Source organism: Nyctereutes procyonoides, unplaced genomic scaffold, assembly GCF_905146905.1.
Source record: "Nyctereutes procyonoides isolate TBG_1078 unplaced genomic scaffold, NYPRO_anot_genome, whole genome shotgun sequence".
NCBI lineage: Eukaryota > Metazoa > Chordata > Mammalia > Carnivora > Canidae > Nyctereutes > Nyctereutes procyonoides.
The window spans coordinates 20373482-20394687 of record NW_026575051.1 but is presented as its reverse complement, the minus strand read 5'-3'; the positions used below and the strand labels follow the sequence as shown (position 1 = coordinate 20394687).

General features: G+C 43.8%; 1 protein-coding gene and 1 pseudogene across 1 annotated transcript; both read left to right on the top strand.

Annotated features, from left to right (window-relative positions):
• The first annotated feature begins 1727 nt into the window (after window positions 1–1727).
• On the top strand, window positions 1728–19444 carry LOC129512343 (glutathione S-transferase A4-like). The gene is made up of 7 exons (XM_055329574.1): window positions 1728–1865; window positions 10484–10590; window positions 11734–11785; window positions 13155–13287; window positions 15603–15744; window positions 16864–16995; window positions 19161–19444. Exons 2-7 carry the CDS (start codon window positions 10504–10506, stop codon window positions 19281–19283), a joined length of 669 nt encoding a protein of 222 aa, XP_055185549.1. The 5' UTR covers window positions 1728–1865; window positions 10484–10503; the 3' UTR covers window positions 19284–19444.
• On the top strand, window positions 9389–9488 carry LOC129513189 (U6 spliceosomal RNA; annotated as a pseudogene).
• Window positions 19445–21206: the final 1762 nt, after the last annotated feature.

The following is a 21206-nucleotide window of genomic DNA, read 5'->3' as shown; positions in this document are numbered from 1 at the left end:
CCTGATTGACCGTACTCCATCCATTGTCACACTTGGTTGTCAGGAGGATTTAGTGCTGTCCACAACCACACAGAAAGAGGATAGCTAGAAGTTCCATGTTCGGAACTCTCCTGGATTCTGCCCTGGGCATCTCTGCCCTTGGCTGATTTTCATCTATATCCTCTCCCTGTAGTAAAGCATAGCTGTAAGTATAACAGCTTTCAACATGTTCTATGAGTTCTAGTGACTTGTGGAACCTAAGGCTGGATTTTGGGCACCCTTCAACTTGAAGTTGGTGTGAGAAGTGGGGATGGTCTCTTGGACTGACTGCTCCTTCTAACCTCTTCAGGGAAGAGAAACATTTTATACTTAGGTGTTGATCAGTGTATACATAGGAACCAGACATTGAAAAAAAAAAAAAAAGGAACCAGACATTGCCTTGATAACACCCGGGCATCTGTATGATTGAGTTTTGTGGGATGGCAGCAAACGTGTGCTACTTTTTACTATGATTTTGGTGTGATGTTACTGTGCAGTGCCATCACCTGGTAATACGCAGACACTAAGCCTTTTGTAACTATTGGGTTATCATTTTCTTAAACGCCAGGGGGCCCTCAAGGCTGGCTCTGAGGGAACAACCAGAGAGAAAGGTTGGCTTCTGCATGGAGTCAGAGGATTAGAAGCAACAAATAGAAGAGGCCATGCTGTCTCAAATGAAGCCCGTGGCTTTCCGGGTGGAAGCATGACCTCACATGGGACAGTGCTCTTCCTGTACTGAAAACAAGCCTCCTTCCGCCGCCATCTTGCCTCAGGTGGCATTACCCCCATTTTGTCACAGTCCCCTTTTGGGCCAGACTCCTACACTTGAGTCTCAGCCCACGGCATGCCATATTCCTGAACCACCAGACTCTGGGAATAGAGTAGAGGGTCAGGCACCAGAAATTGTTTATACTTAAAAACACTGTGCGAGAGGGTGCAGGGCTAAACCCAAACAGGTAAACTAAAAGCCTCACCAACTAAAGCCACAGCGGTAAACCGAGGGCTTAAAGTGCATAACCACATACAAGGGGGCTGTGGGTGTCTGGACCCATAGGAGGGGGTACGGCACTTAATGAGTCTAGGACCCAGGACAAGCCACTCAGAAAATTTACAATGCAGATTTACAGCTATGCTGGGACTTTCAAATAAGATACCTAACAGGTAATGCAGGTATCTTATCTTTTTTTTTTTTTTTTTTCAGATTTTATTTGAGAGAGAGTGAGAGAGAGACAGTATAGCAGGGGGAGAGGGAGAGGGAGAAGCAGACCCCCTGCTGAGCAGGGAGCCCAATATAGGGCTTGATCACAGGACCCCAGGGTCATGACCTGAGCCAAAGGCAGATGCTTGACCAACTGAGCCACCAAGGTGACCCATGCAGGTATCTAACAGAGTATTCCTGATTCTTCCTCCTGGTCCCTTATAACATTTCTGTTACAGATGTCACATTCCTCAGCTATAATCATCTAATACATTGTTGCTATATTATTTTTAATGCACCACATTGATTTGTTCATATATTTACACTGCCTGTCTTCCCCAACTAGAATGTAAGCACCACACATGCAGGAATTGTGGCTGCCAGGGCCACCATTTTAGACTCATGACCTAAAAGTGTGCCTGTCACAGAGATTTGTTCAGTGAGCCAGTGGGATCCTTACTTGGGTAACTTGATACGTTCCCAAATGCACAAACAGCAGATGTAAAGTGAAGCCCCAGAGGCGTGTACAAACGAGTGCTTGTCTAATCCCTTGAGTTGGGTGGAGAACTCAGCGGGGAAAGGAAAGAGTTATAAACCCTCACCTGATCTCCCAAAAAGCACTCCCAGAAAAGAGCCAGGAAGAGAGAAGGTTAGTGGTGAATTTCTTACACATTGTACTTGGATTTGGTTGGATAGTTCTATTTTGTGGCCAGATTTGTAGCTTACAGCAGCAATTGTTTTAACTTTGGCTAATTTAATGGCTATTATTTTAAACCTGCTTGTATCAAATAAAAGGAATGTATTTTTATGAAGAGTAGATATGTACATGAAAACAAGATAGCAAATAGACCTTTAGACAAGGCCTTTTAAAGACTTCCATTGCCAGGGTACCTGGGTGGCTCAGTGGTCGAGCTTCTGCCTTTGGCTCAGGTTGTAATCCTGGGGTCTTGGGATGGAGTCCCACATCAGGCTCCCTGGAGGGAGCCTGCTTCTTCCTCTGCCTATGTCTCTACCTCTCTCTCTGTGTCTCTCATGAGTAAATAAGCAAAATCTTTTAAAAAATAAAGACTTCCATTGCCTGTGCATGGCATACATATTAGATGTTAAAATGTCCCCCCTCTGATGTTAAATGTAATTTTAAAGATATATGAGTCAAGTGGTGTTTCAGTTGATTGGTGGAAATAACCCACTTAGCAGAATTGAGCCATTACATTTTTTTCTCCTCAGGCAAATCTGATATATATATATATATTTTTTTTTCAAATCTGATATTTTTGTATGCACTTGAAGAGAAGAACACAGGCCCCGCTCACTGTGTCATGGTTCCTAACACATAGACTAAATCTCCCTCTCTAGGTGCCTACTCAACATATGCCTGGAAGATATAACCCAAATAATCTGATACAGGGGTCTTCCTCTGAGGTCCTGTTGAAAAATGAGTCTCTAGTCAAGCCTTGAAAACAATTTTTCTAGGACTTGTCCTGATCGTTAAAGAACAGTGGGGCCAGTTGTGGTCCACTCTGTTCATTCTCCCAGCAGCCTTAGTCACCTGGGCAGATGAACGTCTCTTTCTTGGCTCAGGTATATTTTTTATCTGTCAGTTTATATGCTTGGGTGTGTAAGTTGATCTCTTGTTAGGTTTTTTTTTTTTTTAAGATTTTATTTATTCATGGGAGACACACAGAGAGAGGCAGAGACATTGGCAGAGGGAGAAGCAGGCTTCCAGCAGGGAGCCCCATACAAGACTTGATCCTAGGACCCGGGGATGACAACCTGAGCCAAAGGAAGATGCTCAACCACTTAGCAACCCAGGTGTCCTGGAGGCTTACCTTTAGATAACATGTCCAATTCAACTAATCAACATATCAAATCAACTAATTAAATATTTTGCTAATAGAACATGTTAGGAAAATAGAAGAGAGGGATCCCTGGGTGGCGCAGCGGTTTAGCGCCTGCCTTTGGCCCAGGGCGTGATCCTGGAGACCCAGGATCGAATCCCACATCGGGTTCCCGGTGCATGGATCCTGCTCCTCCCTCTGCCTGTGTCTCTGCCTCTCTCTCTCTCTGTGTGTGATTATCATAAATAAATAAAAATTTATTTAAAAAAAAAAGAAAAAAGAAAATAGAAGAGAATAATTCCTAGTCAATTACAAATGGACTGTAACTTTAAGGCTATACTTAGCCACACTTTGAAACTATACAGAAAGTCTTGGTTATGCTGTTAATACTGCTATTTTCCAACTTGAACATAGTCTTTGTCGAAAGACTAAATTGATGCTACACTTTTCCAATCTGGCAAATTTAAGTACTGTGGGGAATACAGGGTTATCTGGGAGAGTTCTTTTGTTTTGCTTTCTTTTTTTTTTTTTTTCTTTGTCTCAGTGACACATTTTGATCTGCTGGTTATAATGAAAATAGGTCATTCTAATCCACTGGAGAAGCCAAAGTAAATGCTACAGATATTTCTATTAATAATAGATTTAGAATTGACATCTTCTATTTTGGCCCAAAACATCTGTTAAAACTCCCAGCCTCTTAAATTAACCCCTTAAAATTTTCACTAGCCAGAAACTTCAATAAAAGGCTGCCTTTTGCCCAACTGTTCAAATAACTGATAAAAATGTGTGCTCTTTTGCCCCAATTATCTAAAACAGCTGTTAACATTGTCAGTAGAATTTCACTCCGAAAAAGATTGACTGCTTTCCCAATGTATGTGTTCCTCAGTTAGGAGCACAGGGCGAAGAATGACAAGGAAAGAGAAATGACATCAGAAAGACTTAAAACTGGGAATAAATGAAAGAGGTTACCAAATTCTGCACCAACTTCCATTTTTGTAGTTCGGGCACCTGACATTTCTTCCAGACCAGCCTCAGGATTGGGAGGAAGCTACACACCTGCTACTTGGTTAAATTTGGGGATGGAAGAAGGCCTCACCTCTCTTCAAAGGGGGTCAATGGAAATGACTTAACATGGGAAATTCACTTATAATTACCTCCAGTTTCCTCTGTTCTTCTTCTTCTATTCTTAGCCACACACAACTCCTGCACTTCACCATTTGCTCACCCCTCTTTTAAAACATCATTTTCTGTAATTTATGCCTGCATAACAGTCCCTGAGAAGAATGACCACACACTGAGCCCCAGATGCAGTTTTGTTGAGTTTTCCCTCCAGACCTGGCTTCTCAAAACTTCATTTTAATATACAAGTGAATCATCTGGGGCTCTTGTGAAAAATGTAGACTCTGATTCAGTAGCTCTGACCCAGTGACTCAGAGTCTGCATTTCTAATAAGTGAAGCTGATGCTGTTGGTCCAAAATCACACTTCTAGAGAATGCCTTCCTTTCCTTTCAAAAGCAAATTTCCCTTATTTCTCTTGCCAGCGAATGTTGCTGTGATCTGGAGATGTAGATGTGTTTGTGTGTGTGTGCATGTCATCTTTTGAGTCCTTATTGTATTCAGTGATTTGTATCCATTATCTTATTTCCACCTCATAACTACCCATGTGAATTAGGAACAATTAGTCTTATTGCACAAACGAGGAAACTGAGGCTCACAGAGTTTTAAAACTTGCAGAAGTGAGAAGTAGACTTAAAATTTCAACTTAGGTCTTTACTTTTATTGGCACCCAGGGCATAACTCAGATATGAGTTCTCCCACATTTTCTTTTTTTTTTTAATATGTATTTTATTTATTTAAGGTGAGGAGGAGCAGAGGGAGAGGAAGGGAATCGCGAAGTAGACTCCATGCTGAGCATGGAGCCCAACACGAGGCTCTATCTCACAACCCTGAGAGCACAATCTGATTCAAAACCAGAGTCGGAGGCTTAACTGACTGAGCAACCCAGGCACACCCCGCCCCCACCACCTTTTCTAAAAGATTTTGAAAAAAAAAGATTTTGAACGTGTTTTTTTGTTTTGTTTTTGTTTTTGTTTTTACCAAGGCCCACACGGGCCCCTGGAGCTCTGGGGGTGGGGGCAGTGCATCCCACAGCTCATCTCAGGTGAGGCGGCATATGGGGGAAGTTTGCAAGCCCCAAGAGGTGGCTTTCAATTCCTGGTAATAAGCCCTGTGTGGGAAGCCTAGTTGGTGAACCAGTTTTAATTCATGACAAACCTGTTGGGCAATATTAGCAGCACAAAAAAGAGGCTTGAAGATTGGAGTGTGAGTTTACGGTGAGCTCAACATCTCAGGTTCTGGATCTTCCAGCAGCTGTGTTCACAGTGTCTGCATTTTGGGTGACACCCAGAAAACATTCTGTTTTGCTCCCTTTATTTCTCAGAAAAGGAACAAATATTCCCATTGTACCTGTCCATTTCAGATTTGACAGTATCCTTTTTCTTTTTTAAACAATGAAAATAATTGGGTTTACTTTTTGAAGCACAAACTTGGTTTTCTGTATCACCAAGCTGTGATTTATCCAACTCTTTGTTGAACTTCATTAGAGGTCAAAAAAAAAAAGAATTAAAAGACTTGATTTAGGTCCTTAACCTATAATGCCATGGAAGGGGCTGGAAGGAGCAGGGCTCAGACAAAACTTCTGTTTATATATGCTCATTCTGTATGGCTCTGTTCAATTCTTGTAATAATGTATTGTATTTCTTTCTAAACACAATTTCATTCTGACTTACAGCTTGGGAACCTGAGTGTTTCCATCACAAGGGATGAGGTTTATAATGAGGTTTATCAGGTTTTTGATTGCAGGAACTATATCTTACTTATCTTTGTATGCCTGGAGTGCTTAACCTAGTACTGTATTCATAATAGGAGCTCAATAAATGTTTGATGTTAAAGGAAAGAATGAAATATGGAACATAGACATTTTAGCAAGTTTAGAAATTGATATCTCAGGCCCACTGAGGTAATAGCAGTATATTCTGTGTAACTACCATGTGTCTGGGATAGTGCTGGGTTGGTTCTCTAGGAGATGGAAGAAAGATGCCCTGACTCCTGCCTTCCAAGAGTTTGCCACCTTGTTAGTTTTGCAGGTCAGAATCCCGGGGGAGCAGTTGGTTCTTGGCTGGGGTGAGATTGTAAGTGGTATTGACCCCTTCTCTGTAATCAGCTCTTCCAGAAGAAATAGCTGCTCCTCAGAAGGGCATGGGGTAGGGACTGGAGTCTGGTGTAGCTCCTAACAATGTCCTGTTCAGTCTTCCTTTTTTTTTTTTTTTTTTTTTTTTTAAGATTTTATTTATTTGTTCATGAGAGACACAGGCAGAGGAAGAAGCAGGCTCGCTGCAAGGAGACCAATGTGGAACTCAATCCCGGATCCCGGGATCATGCCCTGAACCGAAGGCAGACGCTCAACTGCTGAGCCACCCAGGCGTCCCTCCTGTTCAGTCTCCCATCATTCATCTAGGAGCCCACTTTAGGACACCATTGAGCTAAAGCGGAGAGATTGAGGAATGGTGGATGGTTGGCCAGAACCAGCTGTTTACGGGGGGCACAGACATTTATCCAGATTTTTATAGAAGAAGTGGTAACTGGTTATCATTCGAGTGGCTGGTTATTAATGACTAGGGAAAAAATTCCTTCTTATGGACTGGAGAGGGAAGGTTACAGGCCACAGTCCTATTTATCAGAGGTGGGGTCTCCTTTATTCTAACTTTGGGCTTTAGGGCTCCCTTGAACATCGAGGAAGGTTTGGACCTGCTGGCAGGGAGAGGAATGATCCTATCCTTGTAATTCAACTCTGGATTCCAAAGATAGATCCTTCAATCTCCCACGTACCCTGAGGATATATGTAAGGGGCCGGCAGAAACGAAGTGGGAAATAGTGGTAGGCATCACATAAAGTCCCCCAGTACTCTTCCATATAGCAGCAAACCATGAAAAAGCTCCAATTCTGCTCACAGTCACAAAATGAAGGCAAAAGTCACATCAGATTTACTTTTAAAATATCCTGTATCACAATATTGAGTCAAATTTAAAAAGTCTTGGCTCCCTTTTACAAAATATCAGTAGCATTTGCAACACTTATCAATCTCAAATAAAACTAATAGATAAGCCAACCAGCCTAAGAAACTCTAAGAAAACATGAAATCTGTGTGTAAGTCATTTAAAGCAGCACAGGGGACTCTACTTGATATGGACCACATCCTGTGGTATGTACTTTACCCATTACTTTATTCATCCTTGGTCCTCACAATAGGCCTCTGCCTGAAGTCAGTAGGTATAACCACCATACCCATTCTAAGGATTAGAAGACTGAGGCTTACAGAGGTGGATAAAGGTTGTGCAACATTAGTGAGGACTCATGACTCAAAAGCCCAGAGCCCCCTGCCTTCAAAAGATGGGGACAGTAACACACAGTTATCATTTCTGTTTGAGGACTGGACATTTCTGTTTGGGTATCTGCCTGGCAGAGGGGCTGGAAATGAATGTGACCAGATCCACATCCATGCCCTCAGCTCTCTCAGGGTTCATTCTCTCAGCAAAGCCAGGATGGCCAAATCCACATTCCACATTCCAAAGCCAAATCCACATTCTTGGTTGTACACCTTAAGGAGCACAGCTTTCCTCTCTCCCCCCCTGACAGCGCACCTCCCAGCAGAACACAGCACAATCCCTCCCTCATGCTCAGACTCCTGTCTCCCTGATGTTGCCAGTTCCCGATTTTTTTATTCTAGCACCTCCAAGGGCTCGTATCTCTACATCCCTTTGAGTGTGGATTCTGCAATGCCAGCAAGAAGCTTACCCTCTCTTGACCATTTTAGGATGACATTTTGTGGGGCACCTGGATGGTTCAGTCAGTTAAGTGTCTGCCTTCAGCTCAAGTCATGATCCTGAGGCCCTGGGATTGAGCCCCACATTGGGCCCCCTGCTCAGTGGGGAGTCTGCTTCTCCCTCTCCCTCTGCCCTGCCCCCCACTCTTACTCTCTCACTCTCTCTCTCTCTCTCAAATAAGTAAAATCTTAAAAAGGGAGGAGTGGGGCTACATATTACTGCCTCTCCTTTCATCTGAGAGATTTCATTGGGTTTCTGGAACAAATATGTCTGGAGGAGCCTCCACGTTATGACAGTCAGTAGTGGCGTTAGGTATCTGTCTCTTGTGGGCAGTCTGGGGCTAGAATTTTTTTAATGTCTTTTTAATCTCTATTTGAAATTTAGATTTCAAATAACTAAGAGAATAGTCTGAAGAAAGACCATTCAGCCTGCATTTTAAGTGACCATTCATTGCTTAGAAACAGCTTTCTGGAGGCTACCAGAGATGACCTTTTCTGGATCCATGGTCTAAATAAAAGGATAACTTTCAGCTTTGGCTAACTGGAGGAGCAGGATAGAATTACAATAAAAAGGGTGTTGGCAGCTGTTCCAATATTCCACCTTCTTTCACTGCAAGATTTATTTCAAACAGAATTTGGACTGGTTGAAGGTTTCAGGGACACAGAACAACAGGAATTAATCAGAGACCAGCCCCATCCAGATCCACAGCTTCATCCCTGCCTCTCAGAGCCGGTGGAGAGGGGTCAGCTTGGCTGGAACTCTGTGGAACTCCTCAAGATGGAGTGATATTTAATTTCACCAGTGTTGCTTTATTTTTGTCTGAAGGTAGCAGGATGAACAGAGACCTGGAAAGGGTTCTTGGAGTGAGGGCTTGGATTATTTGTCAATCACCCAGAGTTTGCTGCTGTTAAATATTTTGTAGTTGTCTGCCTTGCAGCCTTCCTGACACCTGGTCAGTCCCTGAAACATGGCCCATGAGGATGTGAGTCTCTCTAGCACTAGGCATGCGCATCCTGCTGTGCCTGTTGCATGTTGGGAACTGCTATGGCCTCCTCCTTCTGACTTTTAACAGCACTTACATTTGCTCCTTAACCATCATATGTGGGACCTTGTAGGAGACCAGAGAATTCAAGAATTTTTTCGTTGGGGAGAGGCTAACAAGAAGCCGCCATTTCCCTTCTCCTTCTTGTCATACTTTCTCATCACTGTTTTCTATCGTAAGATTCATTCTAAGTGAATTACTAGATCCAAACAAATTTCTCTAATCAGGGAATGTGGGTGCTTTCTTAATCATTGTGTCTCCCAAGACAATAAAGTAGTGGGGTTTTAGGAAGCTCCTGAAACTCTCAACACTCAATAGCTAAAGAGGCAACTTAAAAGTAATGAATCTTGAAAACAACTGGACATAAATAGTACCTAGGGATGACAAGACCACAAGGAAGTAATTAGTGTGGCTTTGGCAGCACATACACTAAAATTAGAACAATACAGAGATTAGCATGTCCCCATGCAATGATGACACACACATTTGTGAAGCATTCCGTATTAAAAAAAGAAAGAGGAAAGGAATTCAACTTTTCCAAGAGTTAAACTATAAATCCAACATATAAGAAAATAGAGTGGTTGTGGGTAACATTGCTTCAAAACACCTGTAAGATTTTATGAACCTGAGTGAGTGACCTTGTTGTCATATGGTTATAGGTATTCCCAGTCAAATGTTTTATCATAAACCGAGCTACTGTTATGGTTTTTTAACTTCCTTATGAATTTTGTTAGCACAAGAAGCATCCTCAAGTAGAATCCCAGCTAGGACAGGTTACTTGGCAGTTTGGGGCTTAGTGGACAAGGACCATGTTGAGTGCTGTGTTGAGAAGCCGTGGGTCTCTATGAGATCCGTGTGTCACCCTGAGCTAAACAACCTCCCAGCCACAGCACCGTGTGCACTGACTGGACCAGGGACTCGGCTTTTTTTTTTTGCTGTTTCCACGAAGCATGCATCGTTACCTATGGGGAGAGAGAGGGATATGTGAGAAAAGCAGACCTAGCAGTCCTCTAAATTGGTATAGAGCTTAGCATTCTCAAAGCACGTTCAATAATCCTGTGAGACCGGAAGGGGTCACTAACATAATGGTCACTGTGGCCCTTGCCATGGTGAGGCAGAAAGTGCTATCAGGTATGGTCACATAGTTCTATACTCTTTTTTAAAAGGGTGCAGGCCTGGACGCCTGGGTGGCTCAGTGGTTGCGCATCTGCCTTTGGCTCAGAGTGTGATCCCGGGGTCCTGGGATCGAGTCCTGTATCAGGCTCCCTGCGAGGAGCCTGCTTCTCCCTCTGCCTGTGTCTCTGCTTCTCTCTCTCTTTCTCTCTGTGTCTCTCATGAATAAATAAATAAAATCTTAAAAAAAAAAGATATAATATTAACAGCCTCCTCCCCGGCATCCCTCTCCAATCACAACTCTCATTCTCCTTACTGGAGATAACCACCACCCTGATTCTGTGATCACTGTTTTCTTGCTTTTCTTATTTTTCTTATTTTGCCCTTCAGAAAACCCTGAGCCAGGAGTCATGGCAACCAAACCCAAGCTCTACTACTTTCGTGGCAGGGGCAGGATGGAGTCAATCCGCTGGCTCCTGGCTGCAGCTGGAGTGGAGGTTGGTTCCTGATTGGGAAAAGGAAGGAGGGTAATTTGGGTAGACCGAAGTGGTCCTCTTCCCCCTTCAAAATTTAGGATGGGGCTTTCAGGATAGACCACTCTTTCCCTTTCCATGTATCTTTCTTTGTAAGAGCTGAGGGAGGGAACATAGTCCTCCGTTTAAGCAAGGTTGGGAGGGTGGAAGCCTAGGGAGATGTTCTGGAAGCTTCATAGAGGCCTAAGAAGTCGCGGTGACTCATAAGGCAAAGGAGAGAGAGGAGACCCACAAGTGGATCATTGTCTTCACTGGAACCAATTAACTGTGGTCTTTCCAGCTCTGTCCTGGCACCTCAGTCTTGTTCCATCCATGGCTGCCAACTGGAACCTTACCCCCAGCTGCAGTCTGGTCTCCTCTGGAGCTCTCCTTGGAAAGGTCTGCCCCACCAGGATCCTTCCTTAATTCTGAATTCCTTAACCACTGACTTTACCATAGATTTGCACGAGTATTTTAGAATTGTTTGGTTTCAGGCAGGCGTGACTTCTTTTTCCCTATTTGTATGCCATCTGCTTTAAAACAAGACTCATGCATGACCTTCTTTGTTTTGTCCACCTTATCCTACCCCCATCTCAAAGTTTAGGGAACAAAAAAAGTCACTCTCACCCATAAAAGCTGTAGGGATTCCATCAATAAGTGATGATGCTACCACCCGGATAATGATCTTTGGATCTCTTTTATTGAATGTATGAACATCAAAGAGAAATTTAATTTGACCTGATATGGAGGGAGAATGATACAGAAGAGAGAGAAGAGAGGAATGAGAGAAGGGGAAATCATTGGGGGAAGTTGGTGAAAAGGACAAGAATTTGGAGAGAAAAAAGAGCTAAGGTGAAGAAAAGGGAAAATATGAATGGGGCTGAGGATATCCTATAGGTAGGCAAAACCCAAGAGGGGTGCCAGTCCCATGCCCATTTAAACTAGTCTACACACACACGGTGGAATGTTCAGCTGTGTGGAAATTGACAACTTTGTGGTTCCTTTTAAAATGTTTATTCTGAAAGACACCGGGCATTTTACTCTGTGAATATTTCTCTCTCTCTCTCTCTCTCTCTCTCTCTCTCTCAGGACATTAAAGTTATAACAAAGTTTCTATCCTTTATCTAGTTTGAAGAAGAATTTATTGAAACAGCAGAACAATATGAGAAGTTGCAGAAGGGTGAGCCTGGATTTATTCAATGTTTTCTTACTGGAAAAAATAAATATTTGTTTCTGGAAATATTAATTTCAATATAGAACACAGAACTCTGGAGTAACAACTATTAGAAAAAGGACTGCTAACGCTGATTGAGTACTCACTGTGTCCCTGTCACAGGGCTAAATTTATCATCTGCATTGTGTCCTTATCCGTAAAAGCTTATCAAGTAGACTCTGACCTTGACTTCAATTAGAGATGAAAGCATGGGTTTGACTCAGCTAATTGGTTCAATACTCATCATCCAGTTAAAGAATCCTTTAAGAATTGTTAAATAACGATCCAGTGGGTTGGAAGGGAGGGAGCAAAAAAGAAGTGTTCATGGCTCATATCCATTCTTTCTTAGTGGTTTCAACAGATTAAAAGACACTGTTTAATAGGTCACAATTGTAGAACCAAGACTATAGAAAAGATCAAAATTTGGTTAAATTCGAAGAAGTCCTTCATCCTTACAATTCCCTAGAAAAGTTTCTCACATTGAGAAAAGACTAGGGCAGCCCCAGTGGCTCAGCAGTTTAGCGCCTGCCTTCAGCCCAGGGTCTGATCCTGGAGACCTGGGATTGAGTCCCACGTCGGGCTCCCTGCATGGAGCCTGCTTATCCCTCTGCCTGTGTCTCTGCCTCTCTCTCTATGTCTATCAAAAATAAATAAAAAATCTTTAACAAATAAATAAATAAATTCTGTGGTCACAGATGCGGTATACCAGTAGATCTCACTGAATGAAGAAGGCCGGCTAGCCCCTTTCCCAATTCTTGTTTAGGAACTTTATCGCCTCAAATATTCCTGAAGCTCCTTTCCTCTTTATTTCTGCCCTACTCCACCCCAAACAAGGCCAGCCACTGACATGTGGTAGGGATTCAGTACATATGTATTGAATAAGTAAAAGAAATGGATCTCCAGAGACTCTTCCATGAGCATTCTGGCAAGAAGTCCTCCCTAATAGCCTATGAAATCCTCCAGTCCTCCCTGAGTCTGTGATGCTGCTCTTGTGCTTGAGACGAGACACCCTCCTGAGCATTACTATTACTTGTGCATAGGAGTTAGAGAGGGACAGCAAAGACAGCTATCGGCTAAGAGTCAGGAGGCCCACTTGGCTTAGCTGTCTCCTGACTGTAAGCTTGAGCAAGTCACATTTGCCCCCTTGGCCTTCACAATGCCACAGTCGATAAAATGAATGAGCTAAATGATCTCAAAGATCTTTTCCTGTGCTCTTGATCTGAGAGTTTTAAAAATCCTTTTGCAAAAGGTCATCAGCTCCTAGAAGAAACTCTCCTACAGGCTTGCCACAACTATGGAAGGAGAGTAATCTAACTTTGCTTTGCTCAATCCACAGATGGACGCCTGCTTTTTGGCCAAGTACCTATGGTTGAAATTGATGGAATGGTGCTCACGCAGACTAGAGCCATCCTCAGCTACCTTGCTGCCAAATATGACTTGTATGGGAAGGACCTGAAGGAGACAGTCAGGTAGCACAGTGTTTACATTGTTACTTGACTCTTATCCAAGCTCTATAGTCTTGCACCAGCTGAGACTCAGTTAACATAGAGCCTTTCAGCCTAGACTAGGGGGAGAAGGCAAGGGGGAACAAGGGGAGATGCTCTTGCTATAACCCATTTGCCTTGTGCATAGCTGGATATATACTCCCTTTTACTACTCATGGTGGTATGCATTCAACATTCTCATCTCTCCCACTCCTACCAAATATGGTCTCATAAAATGACCTGGTAAACTATTCTACATGAAAGTGGAAATGACTGACTCAGCAAACAAACAATGAGCATTGTATCGATGATCTATTACCACAAATAATGCTGTGTAACATGTCACCTTGAAACACTGTGACTTAAATTAGCATTCATTTATTACTGCTCAACAATCTATGGGTCATGTGGGTGTTGGCATATCTTGGCCAGGCTTGACTCCTCTTTGCTGACTCACTCATGTATTCTGTGGTCAATCAGTAGTCAGCCAGGAGGTTCTGGTTTTGGGTGTTAAGTATTAACCAGGGCAGGGGGGGGCACATGGGGCATGTGTCTCTCATTGTCTCATGCCAAGCTGGTTCTTGGGGCAGCTAGGGAAGGTTCTAAGAGAGAGAGTAAAAGCACACAAGGCCTCTTAAGTTCTAGGCTCAGAACTGGTCATCAGTTCCACCTCATTCTATTAGTGAAAGTAAGTCATGAGATCATTCCAGAAAACAGACCCCAGCTATTGATGGAAGGAGCTGTTGAGTCTTGTCACAATTACTGAAGGGTGAAGATGTATATTCACTGTTCTGCACAAATATACCACAAGCCTCTACCCTGTGCTGGGCACTATGGTAGGCCTGGCTGCAGATGGCTGGATTATTACTCCCAGGAATGGTTGTTTTACAGGAGATAAGCAAACTAAAGACAAAACAAAGACAGACTTACAACTATAAAAGTTTTATCTAGATTTGGGGTCAAAGGGCCATTTCCATGGTCCCTAAAATCTCATCACCATAAGCATGGACACTGAGATGGTCCATACATATAGATAGAAGACATGGTGGGAGAAAGGTCCAAATTCAACTGTTTAGGAGAGAGAGTATAGGGATCCCTGGGTAGCTCACTGGTTCAGCGCCTGCCTTTGGCCCAGGGTGTGATCCTGGAGTCCCCGGATCGAGTCCCATGTTGGGCTCCCTGCATGGAGCCTGCTTCTCCCTCTGCCTGTGTCTCTGCCTCTCTCTTTCTCTGATGAATAAATTAATAAAATCTTTAAAAAAAAGAGAAAGAGTATAGCATAGGAATGAACAAAATTCATAACCAGAAGCATACCCCAACTTTTTCAACTCTCAAATGAACTGAGTCATCCTGACTTGCAGTCCCAGAAGTACATGGCAAGACAAGCAATTTCAAACAGTGTGTGAAAAGAATCCTTTTATAAGAATGTAAACAGTACTAACATGCAAAAGCTGATTCCCATTATTTGGATGAATGTGCTTATCTTTTTACGGTTAAAGGTGACTAGTTAGGTAACAATTTCACATGTAAAAAAAAAAGATTTATTATTCAGATAGGACGAGTAAATTGTGCTTTTATATATGGTAAAAAAAAAAGGTGATCATTGAGCCAAATTTATTGGGCAACTAGCATACAGTGGAGGATACACAGACACACAATCTTTTTTTTTTTTTTAAGATTTTATTTATTTTTCACGAGGGACAGAGAGAGAGAGAGGCAGAGACGCAGGCAGAGGGAGAAGCAGGCTCCAAGCAGGGAGGGAGTCGGCCGCGGGACCCGATCCGGGGGCTCCAGGATCGCGCCCTGAGCCAAAGGCCGATGCTCAACCGCTGAGCCACCGGGGTGCCCCAGTAGTTTTTAACCTTTGTGTTTGTCAACGAAAGGAGAATTTTAGAAAATGAAACCGAGGTGTCTGTCTGACTTGACAAGGTTGCCACGTCAGGGGAAGACCTGCCACATCATGCATCTTCCCTCGGGAAGCACTGACGGTTTTGCACTTCTGGTGAACTTCACCCAGTTGGGTCTTTAAAACCACAATGATCTATTTACGGCAGATTTCAACTCGCAAGCACTTGCTAGTTTTTTCACACATCCCTTGACCCAGTGCGCCTTTCCCGAGGTCCTAGTACCCCCCGTGGGCCGGAACCCCACGGGGAGGGGTGTACAGGGTCATCCGCCCCATCTGCCCTTCACCGTCGCGGCGGCGAGGCTGCGAGGCGGGGACCCCCCCCCCCGGGACCCCCCCCCCCCCGAGGTCAAAGGCGTCCGTGGGAACGCGAGTCACGCGCCGGTTTTGTCAGGATCAACATGTACGCGGACGGCACCCTGGACCTCATGCTGATGATCGCGCTGGCTGCGTTCAAACCGCCGGCAGAAAAAGAGGAGGATCTTGCATTAATCGTGCAGAAGGCCCAGACTCGTTACTTCCCGGTCTTCGAGAAGGTAGGCTGCAGGGTGGCAGCTCGGAGCGCCGCGAGGCCCCAGCCCGGCCGGGGGCGGGAAATTCGGGTGCTCTCGCGAGAGGCGGGCCCGGTGGGCGGGTCCGGTGGGCGGGTCCGGGGGGCGGCCGCTGCGCGCGCAGACCCTGAGGAGCGATGGGGGCGGGGCGCGCGCGGGGGCGGGGCGAGGGGCGGGGCTGACGTCATCGAGCCACCACCCCCCCCCAGGCCCCCGCCCCACCGCAGGGAGCGAGGAGAACCGAGAGGCCCGCGCGGGGCCCTGCGCGTGGCCGCGGCGCTTGGCGGGTCGCAGGGGTCCGGGCCTGGCTTCCTGCTGCAGAGACGGCTGTCCCGGGAGTGGGCCGCTGCGGTGGACCTGAGCTGTAGCGGGAGCCCCCAAACGGATGCCGTAACGCAGTTCCGCGGAGCCTCTGCCAAAACAGAAGGGAGTTAACCCAAAGCACTGACCGGATACATTGTTCAGAAACATTTCTGTCCCGATTTCAAAAATAAGCCAACAGCAGCCCAGGGCATCCCCTCCTTACCTTCACATCGCACGTGTCATGGGTATTTCTTTACCTTTAATACTGGATGCTTCTCCCTCTGCCTGTGCCTCTGCCTCTCTCTGTGTGTCTCTCATGAATAAATAAATAAGATCCTTAAAACAACAAACAGACAAATAAATGAATAAAATAAAAAGCTGGTAGGATTCTTTGAGTTATAATGTTAAATGAGCTTTATCATACTGCCTCCTACCTGCGGTACAGTAGCCTCATTCTAACCAGTCATGACCTTTGTGTCTCCTGGGCTGGTGGGTGCAGTTTTACTTACCCAGCTATAGGCTTTTAAGAGAGAGCTCTGTTCCAGCGCTTCACTACCCAAAATGTCTTGCTAATCACTGACAGATTTCCAACAAGGTTGTGCCAATTTACAGCAATATTTAAGAGTGCTTAAGAAGAGCTGGTTGCATCTGATCCTTTCCAGCGGTCTCGGAGATTACTAAGAAGAGGATTTCTTTAGTGAACTTGATCTGTACAGAAGACTCCCTGCTTTTATAAGGGCTAAGCCAGGCAAAATAGTCTTTACTTTTATTTGATATTCTTTGTTATTTCTCTTTCTGTAGATTTTGAAAGACCACGGACAGGATTTTCTCGTTGGCAACAAGTTCAGTTGGGCAGACCTACAACTGTTGGAAGCGATTTTAATGGTGGAAGAGCTCAATGCTTCTGTTCTTTCGGACTTCCGTCTGCTACAGGTAGGGTGTTAAAAGCCACACAAAGCCCAAGAAAAAGTGAATAGAAACAAAGAGTAAAACAAAATGCATTTCCAGGTCAATTTCAAAAGAAGATTTTTAAAAATCATTATTTAATTTATTTTGGTAATTTTTTTCCTACTTGCACTACAGGATAATTAGGAAATAAACCCTTATGATGGGAGAAACCCTTAAAATTACTGGCTTATATGTTTTGTAGGGACGTACCATAGTTTATATAACCACTTTCCTTTTCTTGGAAACATAGGATATTCCCAGTTTTTCGGCGTGCCGACATTTTTAACATTATTTCTTTGCTCACCCTTTTGATAAATTCCTAGAACAGGAATAATCTCTTATGATGGGTTATTTTGATTTCTAGCATAAATATTTAGTGCTTTCTTTCTTTCTTTTTTTTTTTAGAAAAAAAAAAAGCATTTTTTTTTTTGAGCATTTTTTTCCTGATGAAGTGACGACGCTGGCAAATCTGTCTTTGTCGTTTCCCTTCAGAGCGCCTGCCAGACAACTCTGCCCCACTTTAGTGTACCTGATGCCAGGGACACCCCACAATGTCCCTCCATTGCTCAGAGCTTCTGCTTAGGTATCACTGCTTGCTCATCCCTTGCTGCTCAGCCCATCCTTAGACCTCTCTTTCTGGATCCTGCCCCTGCAAGACTGGAGCTGGCCTCTGTTCCATTTCCTTAGAAACATTTTATCAAAGAGGTGACCATAGGTTTTGTAGTTTAAGAACAGTATTTTTTCTTACTACAAAAGAAATGAAAGTTCAGGTCTTTACGTTAGGCATTTGTATGAAATAAAAAAAGAAAAGACCTAACCAGCCATATGCCACCGCATTAGACTCTCTGATCTATTATTTTACATTTTTCCCCCGAAATAAGATCATACTAAATATTTTGTGGCTTGCTTTTAACATTTAAAAAATTATCATGAATGTTTTGATATGTCAACAAATATTCCTCTGCAATATCATTTTATTTTATTTTCATTAGATAATAGTCACATCTTTTTGAATAATTATAACTATATAAAAAGGGCATAAATTGAGAAAGCTCATTGCCACCACTAACCTCCCATCTTCCTGCCCCTATAATCACTTTTATTGGTTTCCTGTGTACCCTTCCAGTGTTCCTATTTTTGCAGATACAAACAAATATGAATATCTCTTTTTCTCTCTTCTTCACCCCTGGCTGGCTGGCTTTCTTACTTACTTTCTTTCCTTCTCTCTTTCTTTTTTTTTTTTTAAAGATTTTATTTATTTATCCATGAGAGACACACAGAAAGGCAGACATAGGCAGAGGGAGAAGCAGGCTCCCTGTGGGGAGCCTGATACAGGACTCATCCCAGGATCCCAGGATCATGACCTGAGCCAAAGGCAGATGCTCAACCACTGAGCCACCCAGGTGCCCCATCACCCCTGGTTTTTTTTTTTTTTAATTTTTATTTATTTATGATAGTCACAGAGAGAGAGAGAGAGGCAGAGACACAGGCAGAGGGAGAAGCAGGCTCCATGCACCGGGAGCCCGATATGGGATTCGATCCCGGGTCTCCAGGATCCCGCCCTGAGCCAAAGGCAGGCGCCAAACCGCTGCGCCACCCAGGGATCCCTCTTTCTTTCTTTCTTTCTTTCTTTCTTTCTTTCTTTCTTTCTTTCGTTCTTTCTTTCATTCAGCTAATCCTTGTATTCTAGAGTTATTTCCCTGTTAATACAGGGAACTTCCTCTTTCTTTTTATGTATATCATTTTAAATTACTGGCTTATATATCTTGTAGGGGCATACCATAGTTTGTATAACCAGATTATTTCCAATTTTTCACTGTGCCAACATTTTTAATATTATTTCTTTGCTCATCCTTTTAATAAATTCCTAGAACAGGAATCAGTAGGTCAAAGAATATGAAGTTTTTAGAGTTTTATTATGTGCCACCTACTTGTGACAATGATTTTTAAATAAGATTATTTAATTCACACTAAGCACACCAGCCATTGTATTACCTTCCTGGGAACATCCAGCAAACAGGTGTTGAGGGATTAACTCAGGTTCAACTGGGCTCTGTAAGCTGACAGTCTAAATACCATCCTCCCATGACAAAGTTCTGTTATAGGCCGTGACTGTCATTGAGGCTCTAATGTTCTGGTTCTCCTCTCAGGCATTTAAAACAAGAATCAGTAACATCCCTACAATTAAGAAGTTCCTGCAGCCTGGGAGTCAGAGGCAGCCACCCCCGGATAGCCACTATGTGGAAGTAGTCAGGAGCATCCTGCATTTCTGACGGCAGCAGCTCTTACCATGGCAAACAGCAATGATCCAGTCACAGCATCAGTATGGGCTGCCAATTGAAGAAAACTGTAGATTCTAGAAGTAAAGTGTCTAAAAAGAACAAAACCATACTGTCATGAACAGCAAACACCAATTAAATGCAATACAAAACCATTGTGATGTGTGGAATTTTTTTAAGCTTGTCAATTGTGGATGATGGTTACAACTTGATGAAATCAGTGTTCTCTGTAAATAAATCAGGAGGCTGCTGTATTTAGGGCAGTGGCCCACTTAAGGCACTATTCTTTCTGTTTGTACCAAGATCAGGATCACTGTTGGAAGAATGAACAGAGATTGGGACGCGGGATCTCCCCAACACCCACACTAATGCTGAGCTGGGATAGGAAAAAAAAAATGACAAATGACAAATCAGGAGTAAGATGATGGCTGATGCCAGTAAATCCTGAGAGAAAGGATGGAGAAACAGAATGTCCAGGGAACATTATTCTGAGACCCTGAAAAAAAACTTGGACAATTAGACAACTCACAGAGCTACCTGAGACTGGGTTTTGTTTTGCTGAAACAAGTAACACTGAGATTAAGATATAATCAATATTTAAACGAATTGACCCAACAATTCCCTCTCTTTTAAGGGTAACTACTGTGTTCCCAAATTGGGTAATTTGGAACTCAGCCCCACATCTGGGACCCAATGTGGTGGGAGATAGAACAGCTGCTCAGGGTGATGTTACAGGCACAGCTATGATTTCCAGTGGGTGGTCTGTGCTCTGGAGCAGGGCTCCTGCCAATGCTTTGAGGTACATGACTCTACCAGCTTTCAACTGTTGCTAGGCCATCCTGCCCAGGCCACACACTTGATCAGCTTCTCAGTGAGTACCCACCTATACATGTCCGTACTTGTGAAATAACCTAATGGCTCACCAGACTTCATACCGTTTCTTCAGGGCCACCGCAGGGCATGACCATTCCTACACTGTACACCGTCCCATACATTTTTCCTCCTCAACTCAGATGACAGACTGACCACCTTATGACCACCTGGGCCATTCAGTGTCCCTCAGCCTAGACTGTGTAGTGCTTGAGCTCTAGCTCCCAGCGTGGTCACATCCCAGGGATTCTCATTTAGCTAATCGCCCCATCTCATGTCCCACTCTGGCAAGGCTATCGCCAACTACTAGATGATGCATAGACAAAATAGGAGAAAAGTCTTCTCACGGGAAAACTCTGCCCCTTTCTCTGTGAGATAAATTTTTCTTCTGACATCCAGCAAAGCTAAAAATCTGACCTGACAGAAATTAGGTGAGAAAAGGAAAAGAACTTATTTTTTTCATGGTTCATAATTGTAAGCCAGTCTCTTTTTGTTACAATCACATGGTCTTGGCAAATAATGAAAATACTTTAGAAGGCTTGCACAATGAAAAATAAAATCCTCCCCTCCCTGGATTGTTGTTAAAAACACGCATTTCCTGGGTCCTCACACCTTGCCCTGGTGCCTCCCTTGAGAAGCCAAACACTGCGAGGTTGAGTTCCCAAAGCTCTAAGCCTGTTCCGCCTAAGGTTCTTCTTCCTGGGTTTAGATAACAAGCCCTAGGTCTGACCCCAGCCCGGCACATTCTCCGAGCACACCCTAAAGACACCTGACAGAAGCACAGACACCGTGCTAGAGCATGTTTCATCACCCAATAACCCCATACGTACAACTTGCTGCCTTTCTTGTAATAGTTTTTACCTCTTCATTCTTCTCGATAGGGTTCTCTTTGGGCCCACTGCCTAGCTACCCAAACTGGTAGAGGTAACTCTGGTGCCCAAGGAACTGAACCTCAGAGAGCCCAATAGCACCCAGCCACATTCAAGGCCCTACCTCTCTCCCATCATCAGACAATCGTAGTTTTGGACAGAAAAAGATGGGCAAGTG